Consider the following 19,142-nt stretch of genomic DNA (forward strand, 5'->3'; position numbering starts at 1 on the left):
AAGTCCTAACCTCTCTCCTTCCCCCACAGTTATCAGCATCCTAACGGCTGCAGAATCTGTTTCCAGAAGGGTCTAAACCCAGGCATTGAGGATGCTTGTGAGTTTGCTCAGTACATGGCTGTTAGAGATTTCTCCTCCCTGGAACTCACCACCCAGAGCTCTTAATCCCCAACTGTAGGATTCTGTAGTTCAAAGCTCAGGCTTTGGACTAAGAGAGGGAGAAGGGGGTCATTGTCCTGGAGAAGAAAGGCTCTCAAACACACACACACACAAAAGTTGGGGAGAAAGGCAGAAGCCAGAAAGCCATCCCAGATGTGGAAGCTGCTACCAAGCATCAACGCAGCTGCCATCAGATTGGGGGGATGAACGAAGTGGGGACAACCAGACAGGAACATGCGGGGGAAAGGGGCAGAGAGAGAGGGGAGAGAGAGGAAAAGGACCCCTCTACTTGTCCTGCCTGTTATCCACCCAAAGCCTTTGGAGGGTCAACAGACTCATAAGCCTTTGGGGGGGCTGCCCCCAAATACCACTCCATGTCATGACTGTGCCTGTTATTCCACCACTAGAGATAAGTTGAGGGGGGACTTTTCAGTTTCCAGGAGTCTCCTATGAGAATGCAAACATTTCTTAGCAGGAATTAGATGCCAGAGGTTCCCAGCCCTGGGTGCACATTCAAAGCATCTGGAGAACTTTGAAAAAATACTGATGCTGTACTCCGCCCCAGACCAATTACATCAAAATTGGGGGTAGGGGGGAGGAGTGTCCAGGCTATAAGATTTTAAAGCTCCCCAGGCAGTTTTAATCTGAACCAGGGAAGGCTGAGAACCTGGACCATTTGACTACTTGAAATGTCAGCAGAAAGGGACGGTAGAAAACCACAGAGCCCTTTGGGCAGATGAGGGAACTGAGGCCCAGAGAGGGGCGGTGCTGGGAATCTGTGGCAGAGACCAGACTGGGAGGGTGCCCTGAGTCACTCTGTTCCCTCCTCCACCAAGGCTGTCTCTGGAAGTTCTGAGAAGGGAGTGGACAGGCCCTGGGTGCATGAGGCATTGGTTGGCACCCAGGTGACCTGCCAGATTCACCATTTTGTCCCCAAGGCCCTGGCATGAGTGTCTTGCTGAGACCTGAATTTTTGGCAGAAGACTTCCTTCCTCTCACCCTTGCTTCCGTCCTCTTCCTTCCCATTTTTCCTAGGTGGACTTTATTCAGTGCTTGCCCTCACAGATTTTTTCCCCAGCAACCTAGAAAATCACATCCTAAAATTAGGACTTTACAGATGGGGTCTGAGGTGCAGAAGGACAGAGGGGGTGACCTGCCCGTGGTGACACAGCAGGCCCCTCTCAGGGCTGCTGGAGTTCCAGGAAGGGCTCTCTACCAGCACCCTCTTTTTGCTCCCTCAGCTGGGAGTAAGGACAGTGGCCCTATGGGGCTTCTCCGTCTTGCGTGACATTGGGCAGCCAGAGGATGGAAAGCAGACTGGGGTGGGCAGGGGCCCTCCGTGTCTATTGGCACAGACTTCTGCCCACACCAGCAGCCTGGATGCATCAGGGCCCCGGGGGAATGCAATTCTCTGAGTCATCTCGCGAGTCATGGGTCCCCAATTCTCCCAGGTGTCATCCCTAAAGGTATAAACCCATGGGTGGGCAGAGAATCAAGCAGATGGCCCGACCGCCCCAGTATGGAGCCCTGGGATCAACCCCATAAGAAATGCCCACAGTGTGACTCGGAGGGCGGCACGGAGGAGGTGCCCCAGCAGAAGCGAGTCGGGGACCACCGCCCGCCTATTATGGCCACAGAAGGGGCGGAGCCGGGTTGGCCAGAGTGGCCCAGAGCGCGAGGGCTGGCGGGAGGCCAGGGCAGGGCAGTGGGCGGTGAGGAGACACTGCGCTCTCCGCAGCCCCCGGAATCCGGCTGCGCCCATCCGCGCCCTGCGAGCAGCCTCCCGCGGCGGCCGCCGGGCGCCCTCTAGTGGCAAGAAGTGCTCCCTGCCGCCCGCAGCCTGTACCGTGTGGCTGGCGGCCCAGCTCAGGGTCTTCACCTGCGCCCCTGACTCCTAGCCCATCACTGTGCTGCCGTTGGCACTGCTCCTATTGGCTTTTGTGGCTGGGTTGCACTCTCTTGGACCCTACGCTGTGAAAGATTTTATCTTTATTAAATAATAACACATTTCCTTAAAAAAAATCAGAATATTTAAAAAATGAACTAGATGGGCCGAGGCAGCATGTATCACAACAGGGAATGCTCTCACAATCCTGTAGCCAAAAGCAAAGAAAGACGACCTTTGACCCGCCGCTGTTGCAGCCTGCATCGCAGAGGGCGACCCTGTGCCCTCATACCTGTGTGCCACGGCCAGGGCCATACCGTCTCCCTGGCACCAGGCTGGGTGCACGCTTGAGCCCTAGGACGTGCTCTGTGTGGCTGCCAGACAGCTGGGGCTGCCCTGGACCTACTACCCCACCTGTGTCTGCTGCAGGCCAGCCTCCCGGCCAGGGTAAGCCCAGCATCTGCCTGTACCCAGACCCTGGCCTGGTCTCTCATGGACTCTGTGCCTTTTTTCTGTTGCTGACTTCTGTCTTTATCGTTTCACTGAAAAACAAACAACAACAAAAACACATAATTTTGAGGATAACTGTTTTTCTGGATCCTGAGAGCTCATCTTATGAATTATCGAACCCGAGGGTGATCTGGGGAACCCCCGACACCCTGCCTTACGGGGTGAGGACGTGGGCGATCACGCTTACTCTAGCCTGTGCTGGATAGTTTTACAAAGCACCGGAAGAGAAAAAGCGCCGTCTTGTGGTCACCGAGTAAGTAGGGGACGGGCTATGAGGAAAGTACCCGGGCACTTTGGTCTCCAATAAGCGCTCAGCGGAGGAATCCACACCTGCGGTCAGAACTCCATTCATCATACTGATCAGAGATGGAGATCCCGAGTGTCCAGGGTGCGCCCTCTTATGCTACCCATGTGGTCAGACCACGTCGTGGGTTTAGAGAACAGAGAACGATGCTCCAATCCTGGTGTCAAGGCTGATTGATAGAGGGGCCCAGGTGGGGCCTGGAGGGAATGGTTGCTCCAGTTCATCCGCTCCCCACTGAGCCCGCTCCCTCCCCCACTCACACTTTCAGGCACCGCCAGAACCATGGACGACCCACAGGGCTCTCTACCGTTGGCTCCCACCAGCCAGTGCTAGGCTCCTTGTATAGGAATCTCTGGAGAACTTGATAAAAGCACAGCTTCTCAGGCCCCTGTCCAGGGGGGTTCCAACCAGTAAGGTTGGAACGGGGCCCAGGAATCGCAATTTTTAACAGTTCCCCAGGTGCAACAATGGGATCTACTGATAGCCCTGTCACGCCAAGGCACAAGGCTTTTCCAAACGAAGTTTTGAAATAACTCAGTTTTATGCCTACAACAAATATTGAAAATCTTTGGTTATTTTTTAAAACCTGTAGACAACTCGGTTTAGTCCCCGTAGAAGCATTCAGGAGCAAGGCTGCACACCACCTTGTGAGCTTGTTGGAAGGACTAGGCGTCTGCACCAAGAAGGCTGTATTACCCGCCAGCTCCTTTTTTTGTTTGTTTGTTTTTTAACTTCTTTATCAGAGTATAATTGCTCTACAATGGTGTGATAGTTTCTGCTGTATAACAAAGTGAATCAGCTATACATATACATATATCCCCATATCCCTTCCCCCTTGCGTCTCCCTCCCACCCTCCCTATCCCACCCCTCTAGGTGGTCACAAAGCACCAAGTTGATCTCCCTGTGCTATGCGGCTGCTTCCCACTAGCTAGCTATTTTATATAGTGTGTATATGTCCATGCCACTCTCTCACTTCGTCCCAGCTTACCCTTCCCCCTCCCTTTGTCCTCAAGTCCATTCTCTACTTCTGCGTCTTTATTCCTGTCCTGCCCCTAGATTCATTAGAACCATTTTTTTTTTAATGTAGATTCCATATATATGCGTTAGCATATGGTATTTGTTTTTCTCTTTCTGACTTACTTCACTCTGTATGACAGACTCTAGGTCCATCCACCTCACTACAAATAACTCAATTTCGTTTCTTTTTATGGCTGAGTAATATTCCATCATATATATGTGCCACATCTTCTTTATCCATTCATCTGTCGATGGACACTTAGGTTGCTCCCATGTCCTGGCTATTGTAAATAGTGCTGCAATGAACATTGGGGTACATGTCTCTTTTTGAATTATGGTTTTCTCAGGGTATATGCCCAGTAGTGGGATTGCCGGGTCATATGGTAGTTCTGTTTTTACTTCTTTAAGGAAACTCCATACTGTTCTCCATAGTGGCTGGATCAATTTACATTCCCACCAACAGTGCAAGAGAGTTCCCTTTTCTCCACACCCTCTCCAGCATTTGTTGTTTGTAGATTTTTTGATGATGGCCATTCTGACTGGTGTGTGGTGATACCTCATGGTAGCTTTGATTTGCATTCCTCTAATGATTAGTGATGTTGAGCATCCTTTCATGTGTTTGTTGGCAGTCTGTATATCTTCTTTGGAGAAATGTCTATTTAGGTCTTCTGCCCATTTTTGGATTGGGCTGTTTGTTTTTTTGACATTGAGCTGCATGAGCTGTTTGTATATTTTGGAGATTAATCCTTTGTCAGTTGCTTCGTTTGCAAATATTTTCTCCCATTCTGAGGGTGGTGTTTTCCTCTTGTTTATGGTTTCCTTTGCTGTGCAAAAGACTTTAAGTTTCATTAGGTCCCATTTGTTTATTTTTATTTCCATTTCTCTAGGAGGTGGGTCAAAAAGGATCTTGCTGTGATTTATGTCATAGAGTGTTCTGCCTATGTTTTCCTCTAAGAGTTTTACAGTGTCTGGCCTTACATTTAGGTCTTTAATCCATTTTGAGTTTATTTTTGTGTATGGTGTTAGGAAGTGTTCTAATTTCATTCCTTTACATGCAGCTGTCCAGTTTTCCCAGCACCACTTATTGAAGAAGCTGTCTTTTCTCCATTGTATATTCTTGCCTCCTTTATCAAAGCCAACGTAGTTCTCAATGGTGAAAAACTGAAACCATTTCCTCTAAGATCAGGAACAAGACAAGGTTGCCCACTCTTACCACGATTATTCAATATAGTTTTGGAAGTTTTAGCCACAGCAATCAAAGAAGAAAAAGAAATAAAAGGAATCCAAATTGGAAAAGAAGAAGTATAACTGTCACTTTTGGAGATGACATGATACAAACGTGTGGGGCAAATTACACCTTCAGAGCCAGCCAGATAGAAGCCTTAAAGCAGCAGCTCTTAACTTTTTGGCAATTTGATATTTTGAGAATTTAATGAAAACTTTGAACTCTTTCTTCCCCCCCAAATGGACACACATGAAAAATTGTGTTTCACCAGGGCTCACATTTTCTTAGATAATAAACCACTGTATTTTCATTTCCAATAACCCCTAATTCTTGGTTGTTCTGGTCTCTCCTTCAATTATTAAATAAGATGGGTCATTGCTTCAAAGAGAAGTTAGTGCATCCCGGGACAAATGCGTCCTTGTTTAGTTCTGTATTTCAAATTACACTTTTCTGGGTCAATAGGAAGCTCACAGTTGTAGACTTTTTTTTTTTTTTGCGGTACGCGGGCCTCTCACTGTTGTGGCCTCTCCCGTTGCGGAGCACAGGCTCCGGACGCGCAGGCTCAGCGGCCATGGCTCACGGGCCCAGCCGCTCTGCGGCATGTGGGATCCTCCCGGACCAGGGCACGAACCCACGTCCCCTGCATCGGCAGGCGGACTCTCAACCACTGCGCCACCAGGGAAGCCTGCAGTTGTAGGCTTTGTTGACAGAGAAAAGGATTTCTAGGCTCCAATAGCCACACTTTACAGAGGAAGGGCGAAGCTGGGTGGTCTGAATTTAGACTTTCATGTGACTTCCAGTACAGGGAAGTCCTGCTCCCCAGGAGGGAGGGCGGCCCCCTTCCCCTTTCAATTACAAAGTTGTGCCGGGGAGATTTGGAGATGGAGGAAAAATGGAAAGAAACCAAAGAAGATAGGGTTTTGGAATTTCGTGGGGAAACAGACTACCCACAGGGTGCCCTGGACCAACATGTGGCCAGAGCACTGTGGCAATAGCACCCAGCCCAGCGAGGGAGGTGAGGCTTCTTCCCCATGGCCTGGGTGGGGCCCCTGGGAAGTCCAGAAATCTCTGCAGGCAACACTGTAAGGACCTGCAATTAGTGAAGTGACCAGTGGTGCAGAATAAGCTTGGAGGCAGGATAAGGTGGCCACGGAGCATAGCACCCTTGTGCCCTGAAGATGCTCCTGGTTATCAGAGGTGGATGGCTCGCGGAGACCATCCGTGAGGTCAGCGGTGGTCCTGAGGCATGCACAAGAAAAGAGAGGTCAGGGGCCTAGAGTCAGGAAGAGCCCTGTCTGAAGTTTAGTCCAGCCAAGAGGACCAGGAAGGCAGGCTAGGTCAGCATTTTCTAGCCCCTGAGTTCAGCTCCCAGAGGCTCCTCTGAGAATTGTGACATTTCCTCTCTTGTCCACTAGATGGCAGTGCTGCAGTGCTCCTTCACCTTTAAGAGGGAGGGTCTCACATCCAGGCAAGCTCCCCGAAGGCAAGAAGGGTTTCCAAAACATCTTTCAGTGTCTCCCTGAGGTTTACTCTATGATGTCCCTGGTGCCTCAGATTCCACATCTTAGAGCTGTTCTAGAGCTTGTCCGCCTGTCCTACCAGCAATTTAATGAGGATCAGGGTTCTCCTGCCTATGTCCTCCGGTGAGATGTGGACAGAGTAACTGGCTGGGCCCCTCATGGGCCCTGGAGTGCTCGTGACCTTGGGACTCTGGTTGTAGCCACAAGAGTGGATCCTTGCTCTGTGGCCCAAATATTGATCTGTCGTGTCTGAGGGAAGCGATCACAGATGTGGACATTGTGCAGCTGGATAACCCACCGCTTCCCTGCACTTTCTGGAAAGTTAACTACCGCTTTGCCTTGGGGGAGAATTATGGCAGGTCATTAGCTGAAGTGCCTAAAGCCAACTGCTTTGTAATATCCCGCACTCCTGGAGGGTTGCCTCTAGCTCTCTTGCAGGGAGGACCTAGCTAGAAGGGATCTCTGAGGGCTTGGAGGAAGATGAGGAAGATTCTTTTGCCCAGACTTTAAGTACTGGGGACCCTCTTCCTGACTCATAGATACACCCCTGGTGTCCTCAGCTGATGAGCCCCTACATGGAAGCTTTAGAAAGACCCCACCAAAGAGAACCCGGTCCCTGACGAAGTATCTAAAGAGGGACTTCAGGGCCTGGGTCAGGGGTCCAAGGCTGGAGCTGGTTAGCTGTGATTCTCCTCAAACATACAAGGACTCTGGACCAACTGTGCCCCCAGCACACAATTCCTTTCCCCAGGGACAAGCTCTCCACATGAGGATGGAGGCTTTTGTCTCATCGTGGTTTCTCTAAGAAACAGACACTGAGACAAAGATTTAAGTGCAGGTAGTTTTTTGGGGGGAAATGCAGGAAACCAGGAAGGCAGCCGATAAAGCCAGCTACCACTGTGGGTGGCTGGAGTTTAATCCCGTGGGGGAGATTCAAGGAAATGGCATGGATGGCTCCCCCAGATTCTCAGAATTTGCCCACTCAGGGAGTGAGGAAGCTGGATATTTACACACAATTGTATGAGGCATTGTTTGGCGGCTGTCAGAGGCCCCCCAGACAAAGAGATGCTGGCATTGGGAAGTCAGCCGGAGCTCAGTCATGTGAAAGGCCTGAGGGATATAGGTGGCCACCAATAGCATCCCTTACCCTCACAACCTTCCTTTGCCTGCTGGGAAAGCCTGATGGGAAAGTCTATACCACGTCGCATGGGTCCAAGAGGAGAACCAAAGTGTTTCCTATCTATAGTTTAAAAGGGGCTATGAGACAAATCTTCAATCTGAGGTCAAACCAGAGAAACGTGCTGAACATCAGTCATCAAAGTAGGTGACGTAAGCAAGCCTCTTTGGTCCAGTGTGTGGCAAAGTGGCATTTAGAACCGAGAAGGCTGCGAGCGAAGAGGAACAGGGGAGAGTCCGTTACCAGAACAAATTCTAGGCTGAGATCCTCTGCAGAGGCTGAGAGACGCCCTTCTGACCTGCATCCTTCAGGGACCTGGAGCTGGAGGCTGGCTGTGATGACCCAGGAAATCAGCATTCTGCTGGGATATTGTCGGGTTGTCTGGGCTGGTGATGGAGTTTGGGGTGGAAAGATTGAATGACATAAAGGCTTCTGCATGGTGTTGGCACATAAGACATTTTGGCCATCTTTTTTTTTTCCTAAAGTGTGTACTGTTACTATTATGATTAGTGATGAGGGAGTCCATCCATTGAATTGCTGCGTGCCTTTAACTCGCTTGGGAGCTTTGGCTCCTAGAAACCTGTGTGGTATCAGGTGGTGCCTTGGTACAATGAGATTGGGACAAGACCTCTATCTCTGCAGCTTCCTAAGCTCAGGTCCATGGACTCCGAAGGGCTCCATGTGTAGGATTCAGGGAGTCTGTGAACTTGGATGAAAAAAGAATGATGCCCTTGGTTTTTTTTACCTCTAAGTGAAATTTAGCATTTCCTTTAATGATGAAAGGAGATAACAAACCACAATTGATGAAAAGTACCTGTACCTTTGTCACCAATAAAAATCACAGTTTCATGTCAAATTAGTTGTTGCAGAAATCTTACAATAACATCTATAACCATACAACTTCATATGTTACAGTGATAAGATATCACATCTTATTTAATGTATTAATAAAATGGTATATATATTTCTATATCATACATTTGTGTATTTCTATATAAGTGGGTTTCTTGGTAATCCTATGTACTTTATTTTACACATTTCTAAAACTTTATTCTAAGAAGGGGTCTGTAAGCTTCCACAGACTGCCGAAAGGGTCCGTGGCATGGAAAATGTTAAAACCCCCTGGCAGGCCCTCAAATGTCAGAAGGTACAAGGTCAACCCAGGCTGGTGCCACCTGTCAGACCAGAGGCCGGAGAACACGGGGAAGGTCCCAGACTGTGCTGGTCTCCTCTTCCCCGCCCCCTGGCGAATCACTCGAGGGGCACAACCTTCCCTGGTTTTCTTTTAACTCATTTCAGAGGAAAGGAGCAGCGGAAATCAGTGTCTGGCGCCGGCAGGCGGTGCAGCCGCATCGCTCAGAGCCGCCTACGGGAGGCGGTGCATCTACGGAGCCCCGACCGCATCTCTTCACACCTCCAACCACCAACTCCCCGCCTCCCACGCGGCACACGGCGCCGCCGTCCTTGGCAACCGCTCCACACACCCGGGCCAGACCGAGCCACGGGCAACCTGGGCCGGCTTAACGATTCGCTGTCCTTTCAGACCCCACCATTCTCTGTCCTTTCAACAGGTATGGGGGACGCAGGGTCCCTGCCACTGAGGAACGGAACTCAAATTTCCACCAGGGGGCGCTGGGTATGCAGGTGCGAGGAGAGCCCGCCTGCATTTCTCCTTCCTAAAAAGATGTGCCTTTAAAGAAAGATCGGAGGTGACAAGCCTGCTCTCCACTCCCTGGTTTTTTTCTCTCTCTGCCTGTCCATCCCACTCTCTGCTTATCTTGCTTTTTCTCTGACGTCTCTTTCTTTTTTTTCTTCTTTTCTCTTTGTCACCTTTCTGTCTGAATGTCTCTCTCGTTGCTATTTCTAACACTGTTTATTTCTTCCTGTCATCTGTGCTTGTTTCCTCTCTTTATATAGGTCTCTTTCTGCCTCTCTCCTTCCGTCTCCCTCCCTCCCTCTGTCAATCACACACACACACCCTCATGATTCCCTCCTAAGGCTGCAGGCAGCTCTTTGGGGCTGGGAGCCAACCCTGCAGCTCAGGAAAGCAGGGACTGTGTAGAGGGACGGTGGTGGGTGAGCAGCCTCTCTTTTTCAGGCTCCTAGGTGAGTGATTTCTATTTCCTATTTCTGGGCAGCCTCAGTGCTGGGTAGGATGCACCTGAAGCCCAGATGGAGGTGTGGGAAGACAAACACAGGTGCTGGCCCTACACAGCTGGTTCTCTCTCTACCACTGATGACCTGTGTAACCCTGGACAAGCTGACATCATCAGACATCCAGTGCCTGAGATGATTGGATAAGACAATGCTTATGTTTTTTTATTTTTTAATGGAAGTATATGATTTACAGTGTTGTGTTAATTTCTGCCATACAGCAAAGTGAGTCAGTTATACACATATATACATTCTTTTTTATATTCTTTTCCGTTTTGGTTTCCCAGGATACTGAATATAGTTCCCTGTGCTATACAGTAGGACCTTATTGTTTATCCCTTCTGTATGTAGTAGTTTGCATCTGTTAATCCCAAACTCCCAATCCACCCCTCTCCCCGCCCAGCAACCACAAGTCTGTTCTCTATGTCTGTGAGTCTGCTTCTGTTCCATAGATAAGTTCATTTGTGTCATATTTTAGGTTCCACATACAAGTGATATCATATGGCATTTGTCTTTCTCTTTCTGATTTCACTTAGTATGATAATCTCTAGGCTGGATGGTGGGATTCTTGATGTTATTTTCCTCTTGTTATTACTTACCTCTATTATTTAATTTTTCTCTAATCAACCTTCAATTCATTTGTAACTTACCCCCCCAATTTTTGCTCCTGTTTGTGTCGGACTATTTTCCTAGCCTGCTGAGGGCTCTTTGAACCATTTCAGACAGATCCTGCCATTCCTTTTTCACCTTAAAGTACATATGTGTTGCCACTTCAAGCTGACCAGAGGGAAACAGAAGTCTGGGCAGGAGGCAGAGCCTAAGGCAGCGCTGGCCGTTGGGAGTCAGCGGCCGCCTCCCAGGGACCAAGATGCTCCCAGGGCCTGGGGACGTGTGAAATGAAGTTGGTGACTCTCTGCTCCGCCATCACGCAAGCATCCGTGGCAGAGAACCTAGGCATAGTTGTGTAACTGCTTAGCCAGCCTCCTCCTATCTTGTCCGAGGCTTTTATGTTAGAACAGAGGGCTTGGAGCAAAGCTGCTGGACAGGTAGTGTTGCCTAATGATTATGAACAAGTGCTCTTGAGTGAGTCTGAATCGCAAACCTGCCCCTTACAGACTCCGGGACATTGCGACATGTTCTAACTCTCTGAGCCCCGGTGTTCTCACCTATAAAGGGAATAATAGCACTGGCCGGGAGGTCGTTGGGAAAATTAAGAGAGAGGGTGCTTGTAAAAGCCTTTGCCTGTGACCTGCACACAGCATATGCTCACATAAAGGTGGCTGTTATAACTATGGTGAGAATGACACTTTTGTGCCCCCCTCCCCGGCACAGGCTGGTCCTGTCCTGCCAAGCAAATCCTCCCCACGACCTGCATCAGCAGTTAGCACCAGCCTGATGAGGAAACTGGCCCACCAACAATGGAGATCCAGGGGAAGCAGTAGAAACAAAAAATAACAAAACAAAACCAAAACACAAAACCTCGCTGTGTTTGAGAGAAACACTTGCCCGCACTCAGCCTCGCCAATATCTAGGTGCCAGTGGGAAACTTCCTCACCCTTCTGGAGAGTTCTTTTGGGGTAAGAAAGGTCTTTAAACAGCCGATAACTCAAAACCCAAAAATTTAAGACCAAAAACAAAACCGAAGAACAACGACAAACTTCCCACTACAACGACCCAAAGCACAGACTATTTCCTCCACAGAGATGGCAGGTTTCTTCCACTGAGCTGTCATCAAGCATGTTTATCTCACAGCTGTCAAGAGCTAGACTCTGTCTAATATGACACCTCTGGGAGACTGTCACATGCACTGGGAGAGCCCAGGAGAGCAGAGGCTCTCCATCAGGGTCAGGGTCAGGGTCAGGGTCAGAGTCAGGCTGTGGACCACCTGAGCACGGGGTGGATGAGAAGCAGGAGTTTCTGGCCTCTTCTGTCCCGGGCTCCTGCAGAGAGCTGATTTCCCCGGTGCCCTGCGTGCTTCGAGCCTAGCGCTGTGCTGGTTACTGACCAGAACCTCACAGAAATGCTCCAGAAAGGAACACATGTTCTCTCCAGGAACCAGAGCAGCAATTCCACCTTCAAAAAGAATTCTAGAAAGAGTCGCAAGACAGACTTAGAACCTCACTAATTTGGACAAATTTGTGGTGGGTTAGGGTTGGGCTTCTGGGGACAAAGGGACTCTGAATTCTAAAACAGTGGAAAGGAAATGCATTCTCAGTGCACATGGGAACCAGAACTTTCCTCTGATTTCCGCGTTGGCACTAGGTGGGTGACACTCTTCAAACAACATCTAAGATGTGGGTATAAATAGCAGAGTGGTGGGATGCATGTCCAAGGGGGTCTCGGAGGCACTCTGCAACCGTGCAGTGAAATAATCTTCATTTTCTAAGCTTTGGTCATAGGAGCAAATGTCCAGGCAAACATTTACTCAAGCATCTGAAATACTGAATTAGAGAGGTTGGGACTTGGAATGATGCAGAGAAATTCGGAGACATGAATTTGGGCACCAGAAACTTGGTTTGGTGACTTGGGCCAGGACGGGGAGCTTTCGTTCTTCTTTGTGTGTTTTCAAGGGCAAAAAAGTCGGGGGAAAGTTTTAAGCAGAGCAGCCTGTACATTCTTTTTTTTTGAGGGGTGGGTATAGTTGCTTTACAACTTTGTGCGTTTCTGCTGTACAGCTAAGTGAATCAGCTCTATATATACATATATCCCCTCCCCCTTGGACCTCCCTCCCATATGTCAATTCCAATCTCCCAGTTCATCCCACCCCGCTTCCCCCACTGTGTCCACATGTCCGTTCTCTACATCTGCGTCTCTGTTCCTGTCCTGCAAATAGGTTCATCTGTACCATTTTTCTAGATTCCACATATACGCGTTAATATACGATATTTGTTTTTCCTCTTTCTGACTTCCTTCCCTCTGTATGACAGACTCTAGGTCCATCCACGTCTCTACCAATGACCCAATTTCGTTCCTTTTCATGGCTGAGTAATTGTATATATGGCAGCCTGTACGTTCTTGTTTGTTATCTGCATGGCTGGAGTATAAACCTGCCTTATAACTAACCAAGGGCGGTGCCTCTGTAGAAATTTCAGCATCCGAAGTCGCCGATGCACAAACCTCGCCCAGCGCCTGTTGGATGTGACCATTGAAAGCTCTGCTTGTCCTGCTGTTCAAAGCTGGATCCCACACTGGATGCAAAAGCCCAGACTCCCGGGGCTGAGGGAGGGTTCCTAATGTTAGCTACCCATGAACTACGTATTTGGTGAAAAGATTAGTCCAGCTGAAACTGACAAAGTTCACCAAGAATCTCTCAGCCTCACTCTGACCAATTTAGCTGTGCCATGAAGTGCTTCCTTTAGGTGAAAGGTGAAAATTCTCCACTTAAGAAGGAAAGAAAAAAATCATATGTTGAGGTTACTAAGATCTGCAGTGAGAACGAATCTTCTATCTGTGAAACCGTGAGGAAGGAAAAAGAAATCCGAGCTAGATTTGCTGCCGCACGTCAAACTGCAAAGGTTACGGCCACAGCGTGTGACAAGTGCTCAGTTAAGATGGAAAGGGCATTACATTTGTGCAATAAGAAATAGAGAGAGAGAGAGAGAGACCACATTCACACAACTTTTATTACAGTGTATTGTTCTATGTTATCATTATTGTTGTTGATCTCTTACTGTGCCTAAGTTATGAATTACACTTCGTCATAGCTATGTATGTATAGGAAAAACAGTATATATGGGGCTTGGTACTATTGTAGTTTCAGGCATCCACTAGGGGTCTGGGGACATATCCCCGAGGATAAGTGGGTACCGCAGAGCACCCTAGCCTGTGGCAAATGGATCGTGGCTGCCTAGCCAAACAGTGAACCATTTCACCAGGCGGCAAAGATGAATTCTGTCCATGATAAAGCTGTCGTCAAGGGAACATAGGTTGTTTCTCTCTGTTACAACCAGCAGCATTAAAGCTTCACGGAGGGGCCCTGACTTAAGGTACAAGGTAGATTTTTTTTTTTTTTTTTTTTGCGGTACGCGGGCCTCTCACTGCTGTGGCCTCTCCCGTTGCGGAGCACAGGCTCCGGATGCGCAGGCTCAGCGGCCATGGCTCACGGGCCCAGCCGCTCCGCGGCATGTGGGATCTTCCTGGACCGGGACACGAACCCGCGTCCCCTGCATCGGCAGGCGGACTCTCAACCACTGCGCCACCAGGGAAGCCCAAGTGCAAGGTAGATTTTAACAGGCAGTTAATCTTGTTTTCAGAGTTCCAGAGGGCCGGACAGTGGGAAGCAGTTACTGATATTCAGACCTTATTTGGTTCACTGTCAGAAAGAGGGTTTCTGCCCTAGAACTAGCTGTCTCTAGAGTTTATCAAGCCGGTAGTGGACTGGTGGATGGGCATCCAGTGGGACAGCGGATTAGATGGTATTTTGACCCTGGAGTAACAGGAACCCCCGACCATTTATTAAGGATGATGATCGCTGGCGAGCCGGACAGTTTCCAGGGTCCCGGAACAAGCGGCAGCATCAGTGATGCCTGTCTGGCTTTCTCACTTCCTCATTTTGGCTTTTCGTGTTTGGACAGTGTTGGGGGCCCACATCAATAAGCAGCAGAAGAAGCGAAGCTGGGAGCCACACTTGCAAGAGCTACCCATTGGCTGGAGCCTCTTTGGGGAAAGAACACTGGAATCTGCTAACACGCCAAGAACCCCATTTACACCGATAGCCAAAGACCCCATCTCATGACTGCCCCGGCTCCAGGGGTGGGGAGGCCCAGTATATTGTTTCTGTTTTCTTTATTCAGATATAAGCTTTAAAGGGTAAATACCATGGTACTCATCATTCATCATGGTGCCTTGCAGTTGCTCAATATGTTTTAGGTCCTCCTTCTTTTGTTCCCTCCCTCCCTCCCTCCACTTCTCTCCCTTCTTTCCTTCCTTCCTTCCTTCCTTCCTTCCTTCCTTCCAGGAAGTCTTAAAAAGCAAACCACAGAAAAGGTGTCCAAATATATTTGTTGAACTGGACTGAAGTAAACCTCTGGAGTTCGGGGCCCGCCACCTGTCCCTATATGTAGGTCCTGGAAACTTGCCTGAGTGAGAAAGCAGAGTAGCCGAGAGACCCAGGGACTTGTGCTTCGGGCGAGAGGAAGGGGCAGCTGATTAGGAGCTGGGGATCTGCTAGCCCACCTGCTCCTCTGGAGCTCAAATCCAAACAAGAGGCTGGCACACTGGCAATGAGTGGGGATTGTAACCTGCTTCTGGCCCCTTGGCCTTTCTAGGCTTCGTGGACCACCTGGTTCCGTGTGCAGGCTCCGAGCTCCTCCCCGGTCCATCCCTGGGCTTCTGACACTCAGCTCTTCTCAGAGCAGTCCTTGAAAGCAAAGTGGAAGGAGGAGAGATTGCATACAAATCAGGGACGACCGATCACCGGACGGCCCAGGGGTGTGCGGGTCACCGGCTCTGCCCAGGCCTGACTTCTGCCCTTTGTGAGACAGGGATCCTTTCTGAGAATAGTGGAAGAAATAGCAGATGAAAAACACGTGGCTTCAGAAACCCAAGTCAAAGGGTTTGGAGTCGTGGCTTACGATGACGACGTCTGGCCCGAACTCACCTTTCTCTGTCCTTTCGGTTTCTTCTTCTGTGGCCCCCAGAATCAGTATAAAGAACACATTCGAGAAATAAAACATTCAAAGGCGTCAGCTTGGATGGCTTGGACATCGATCGGGAATACCATCTGTGATTTTTTTTTTTTTTTTTTGCCTTATGAATCGAGGGGGAATAAATGAAAGAGAAGGAAACGGCCACCAGACAGGAGAGTGGGAAGCGCCTATGTGACGGGACCGCATGGATGGAGGGAGATGCACAAAGGTTGTCAGAACTCAAGCCCGATGCCTGGAGCCTGCTGCCTGAGCTATGCAGAGGGATGGGTCTCTGGAACTTCCAAATTCCCCTGAAGCTCTGAGACCCTAGGCTTCCCCAGGGCCTTGCTCGTCTTTTCTCTCCTCCCTCTCTGGCTACAGTTAATTCTTCTTCTGTGCTTTGGCCGCTGGCCTGCCACCCCCAAGCCTTTAGGTCGCCTGGGATGCTGTGGGGCAATGAGGATGCCGACCCAGATGCTGGCCTCAGGCTCTGGCCTTTGGGAGGAACCAGTGCTGATATGAACAGACAGCCCAGGCTTCCTGGATGCTGGAAGCAAGGGCCAGAGCCAGGATTTGCAGCACACATGCTGTGCCAGGAGGCTGAGAGGCCCCCATGGCCCTAAACCAGCACCCTCATCCCCATCACGTAAGCAGGCAAACCCAAACATCCTGCCTGCTGCCTTGTGGCCCTGAAGAAAAGCAACACTTCTCTCTTGAAAACTCCAGGGCTCTTCCTGCTGTGCGTCTGCTAGGGGTGCAGCCTTAGGAATAGAAACGAGCCCAAAGTGCAGTGAACAAGTCAGAGGGTGGGGCTCTAACTCCATCGCGGGGACACAGAGCAGGTCTTGCGGCTTCTCTGGTCCGAGGCCATTTCGGCCCATTTCCCAGAGGATGAAGGATCCCACAGGGGCCCACTGAGTACCCCAGGGGGAGTTGGGCTCAAAGCCTCAGCTAACGGTAAAATGGAGTATTTGTCTTCTTCGAGCTTCTACCTTCAGAACCGCACAGGAGGAGAATGGCTCAGTCTGGGCAGGACCGCTCCTCAAAGCACCGCCTTGGAATGCTACCCAAGGCCCCCTTGACCCCGCGGGGGACCGGCAGACCCTTGGCTCTTTCGGCTTAATAGTTACCCCGAGGATCTGATGTTTCAGTTTGATGAACCCCTCCTCACCAAACAGCAGAATTTTCCATCTGTGCTCATGGACCCCGATTCTCAAAGAGCCCCCCCAGACGGCAGCTGACACGCATGTCTGTGGGTTGGGTTACGCCGAACGAGCCGGATCTTCTTGGCTTCCTGGGAGGGAAGAGACTTGGGGCTGTCAGTGCCCAGGGGACTTCAGCCCATTTCCTTCCAGGCTCATTTCCAGGCAGAAGGTCTGCCGTCTTTTTGGATTTCGCTTCTCCATGAATAGAAGGGGCAGCTGCTTCCACTACGGGCTCTCTGGTCTCGAGAGATAGGAGTGGCGGCCGGCAGCGCGAAGAGGCGGGTCAGGACGCTTGGCCAGGTCACCCACGGCCCTTCTCTGCGTCACAGCTTTCTGCACCCACCTGACCCTTCTAATCTGGGGTCAACAGGGGGTTAGCAAGCAGGTGTCCAACGTCAAGTTCTGTCCTGCTTTGGGGGGAGGCGAGAGCAAGGGCAGGCTGGCCGTGTCCCCACCCCACGAATGAACGCTCTTGGTCTTTAATAAACCAGAAGCCCTTGCCACGTCCCAGGAAGTGCTTCCTGGCCCAGGCTCTGGAAGAATCGAAAAGCCAAAAAGGCTGAGCTGGGAAGTGCTCACATGTATTTATTTCACAAAGGGGGAAAGGATCACCAGTAAGATGCCACCACATGAGACACTGTGAACCCCAAACTGGGCAGGTGTGGGGTTTGGTTCTGGGCAGGGCTTGGCCGGACAGCATGAGGGAGACAGATGGGAACTGGCAGAAGGGCAGCCTGCCATCTGGGGTGCCAGCCCTGTCACATCCTGCTGGCCAACCCACCCCCACAAGCTTCTCAGCATCCTTGATCTGATCTGGGCTGGCAGTAATGCAACAAGTCCAAGGCCACACCTCTACGTCTGCCCTACCGTGCACTCAGACGCACACGCCCAGACACACGCGCCATGCACGCACGCACAGGCAGCAGCACACTCGCCCCACCAGGCACACACCCTCATACGCATGCACACTCGTCCATATATTAACTCTGATTTATAAGTGCACCCTAACCAGAGGGCAATCAGAAAGAAGTTATTACTCTTCAGAGGGGACTCGACTGCCTTCTTCCCTGTCAGGTGGCCGAGCACAGGGAGACACGAGAGCATCCTCCAGGGTCCTGGCCCCCTATGCTGTGCTGACGTCAGTCCTTAAGCTCCAGATGGGCGCTGACTGCTGTCCCCGCTGCGGTAGCCACTGTGAGTCCGGGCTCCCCGGCGCCTGGGCAGGCAGAGCAGAATAGGCCCGGCTCCAGCCTGGGGGCCCTCACAGCTGAGACCACCGCACGTGCTCTCTGCCTCCCTGCTGACGACATACATGGAAGAGCTGGTCCAGGCACATAGGATCCTAGTGCCCAGGTGACCGTGGAAGCATCAGCTCCTTCCAGGTCATCTCGGGGGTGGAGTCCAGAAAAGTCCAAGGCCACCTGCTGGAAAGGTTTGGGGGCTGGCCATCTTGGGCTGTGAACAGGTGTCTGGGCAGAAGCAACCCGGGGGACACTGGGTCTCAGGGCCTCGCTGCCTCCTTAGAGGAGGGGGAGCGAGGCTGTGGCCCAGCACTCCCCCACACTTCACTGAGGGCTCAGGTGGAATTCAGAAGCTGCTGCTGCTGCTACGAGAGATGAGAAAAAGGAGGGGCCCCCGCCTGTCCCAGTCCTGCAAGTGGATGGGAAGAAGCACAGGAAGAGATGCGGTGTGTCACTCCTCAGTACCAGGTCCGTATCCGGGCTGCGGAATACACGGCTCCTGTGCTCCCAGCGAAGGGTCAGGGAGCTCTGCCAGGGTGCACGAGCCTCAGGCAGCTGGACGCCTGATGGAGAGGCAGTGCCTCCATCTGGGCCCCAGGCTGCCCTGGAGAAGCCCCGGGAGGCCCACTGAGCACCTGCCGACTCCTTGCTGTTTCTCTCCCAGCGTGGCTGGTCCAGAGGACGCAGACCCTGTCCCGAGGGCCAGGTTCCGAGGGCCCCAGCTCCTTCCACTACTTGATGAAGTTCTTAATCGTCCACCTCTGTCCCGTGCAGCTGCGGAGGATGAGGTCGATGCCAGCCAGGCCTCGGTTCTCCACCTCCAGGCAGCGCCCTGTGCCCTTGTTCATGACGGCGCCATTCTGGGAGCACGTGGGGGTGAGAGGGAGAAGAGACAGCCAGAGAAGGAGACAGAGAGATGGAGACGGAAAGACAGAGACGGAGACGGGAACAGAGAGACAGAGAGACAGGAACAAAGAAACAGAGACAGAGACAAGGATGGAGAGACAGACAGAGAGATAGAGACAGACAGAGAAAGATATAGAGAATGAGAGACAGACAGAAACAGAGAGATAGAAACAGAGAGAGACAGATACGAAGAGACAGGGAGAGACAGAGA

General features: G+C 50.8%; 1 protein-coding gene across 1 annotated transcript in view; it reads right to left on the reverse strand.

Moving 5' to 3' along the window:
- Positions 1 to 15,584: 15,584 nt before the first annotated feature.
- Positions 15,585 to 19,142, reverse strand: part of GALNT17 (polypeptide N-acetylgalactosaminyltransferase 17) — a 449,556-nt gene continuing 445,998 nt past the window's right edge. Inside the window, exon 11 of the mRNA XM_004268765.3 lies at positions 15,585 to 18,885. Coding sequence (XP_004268813.1) covers positions 18,757 to 18,885 — 129 coding nt within the window. The 3' untranslated portion in view covers positions 15,585 to 18,756. The remainder of the gene's footprint in view (positions 18,886 to 19,142) is intronic.

The sequence above is a fragment of the Orcinus orca genome, chromosome 16, assembly GCF_937001465.1.
Source record: "Orcinus orca chromosome 16, mOrcOrc1.1, whole genome shotgun sequence".
Classification (NCBI taxonomy): domain Eukaryota; kingdom Metazoa; phylum Chordata; class Mammalia; order Artiodactyla; family Delphinidae; genus Orcinus; species Orcinus orca.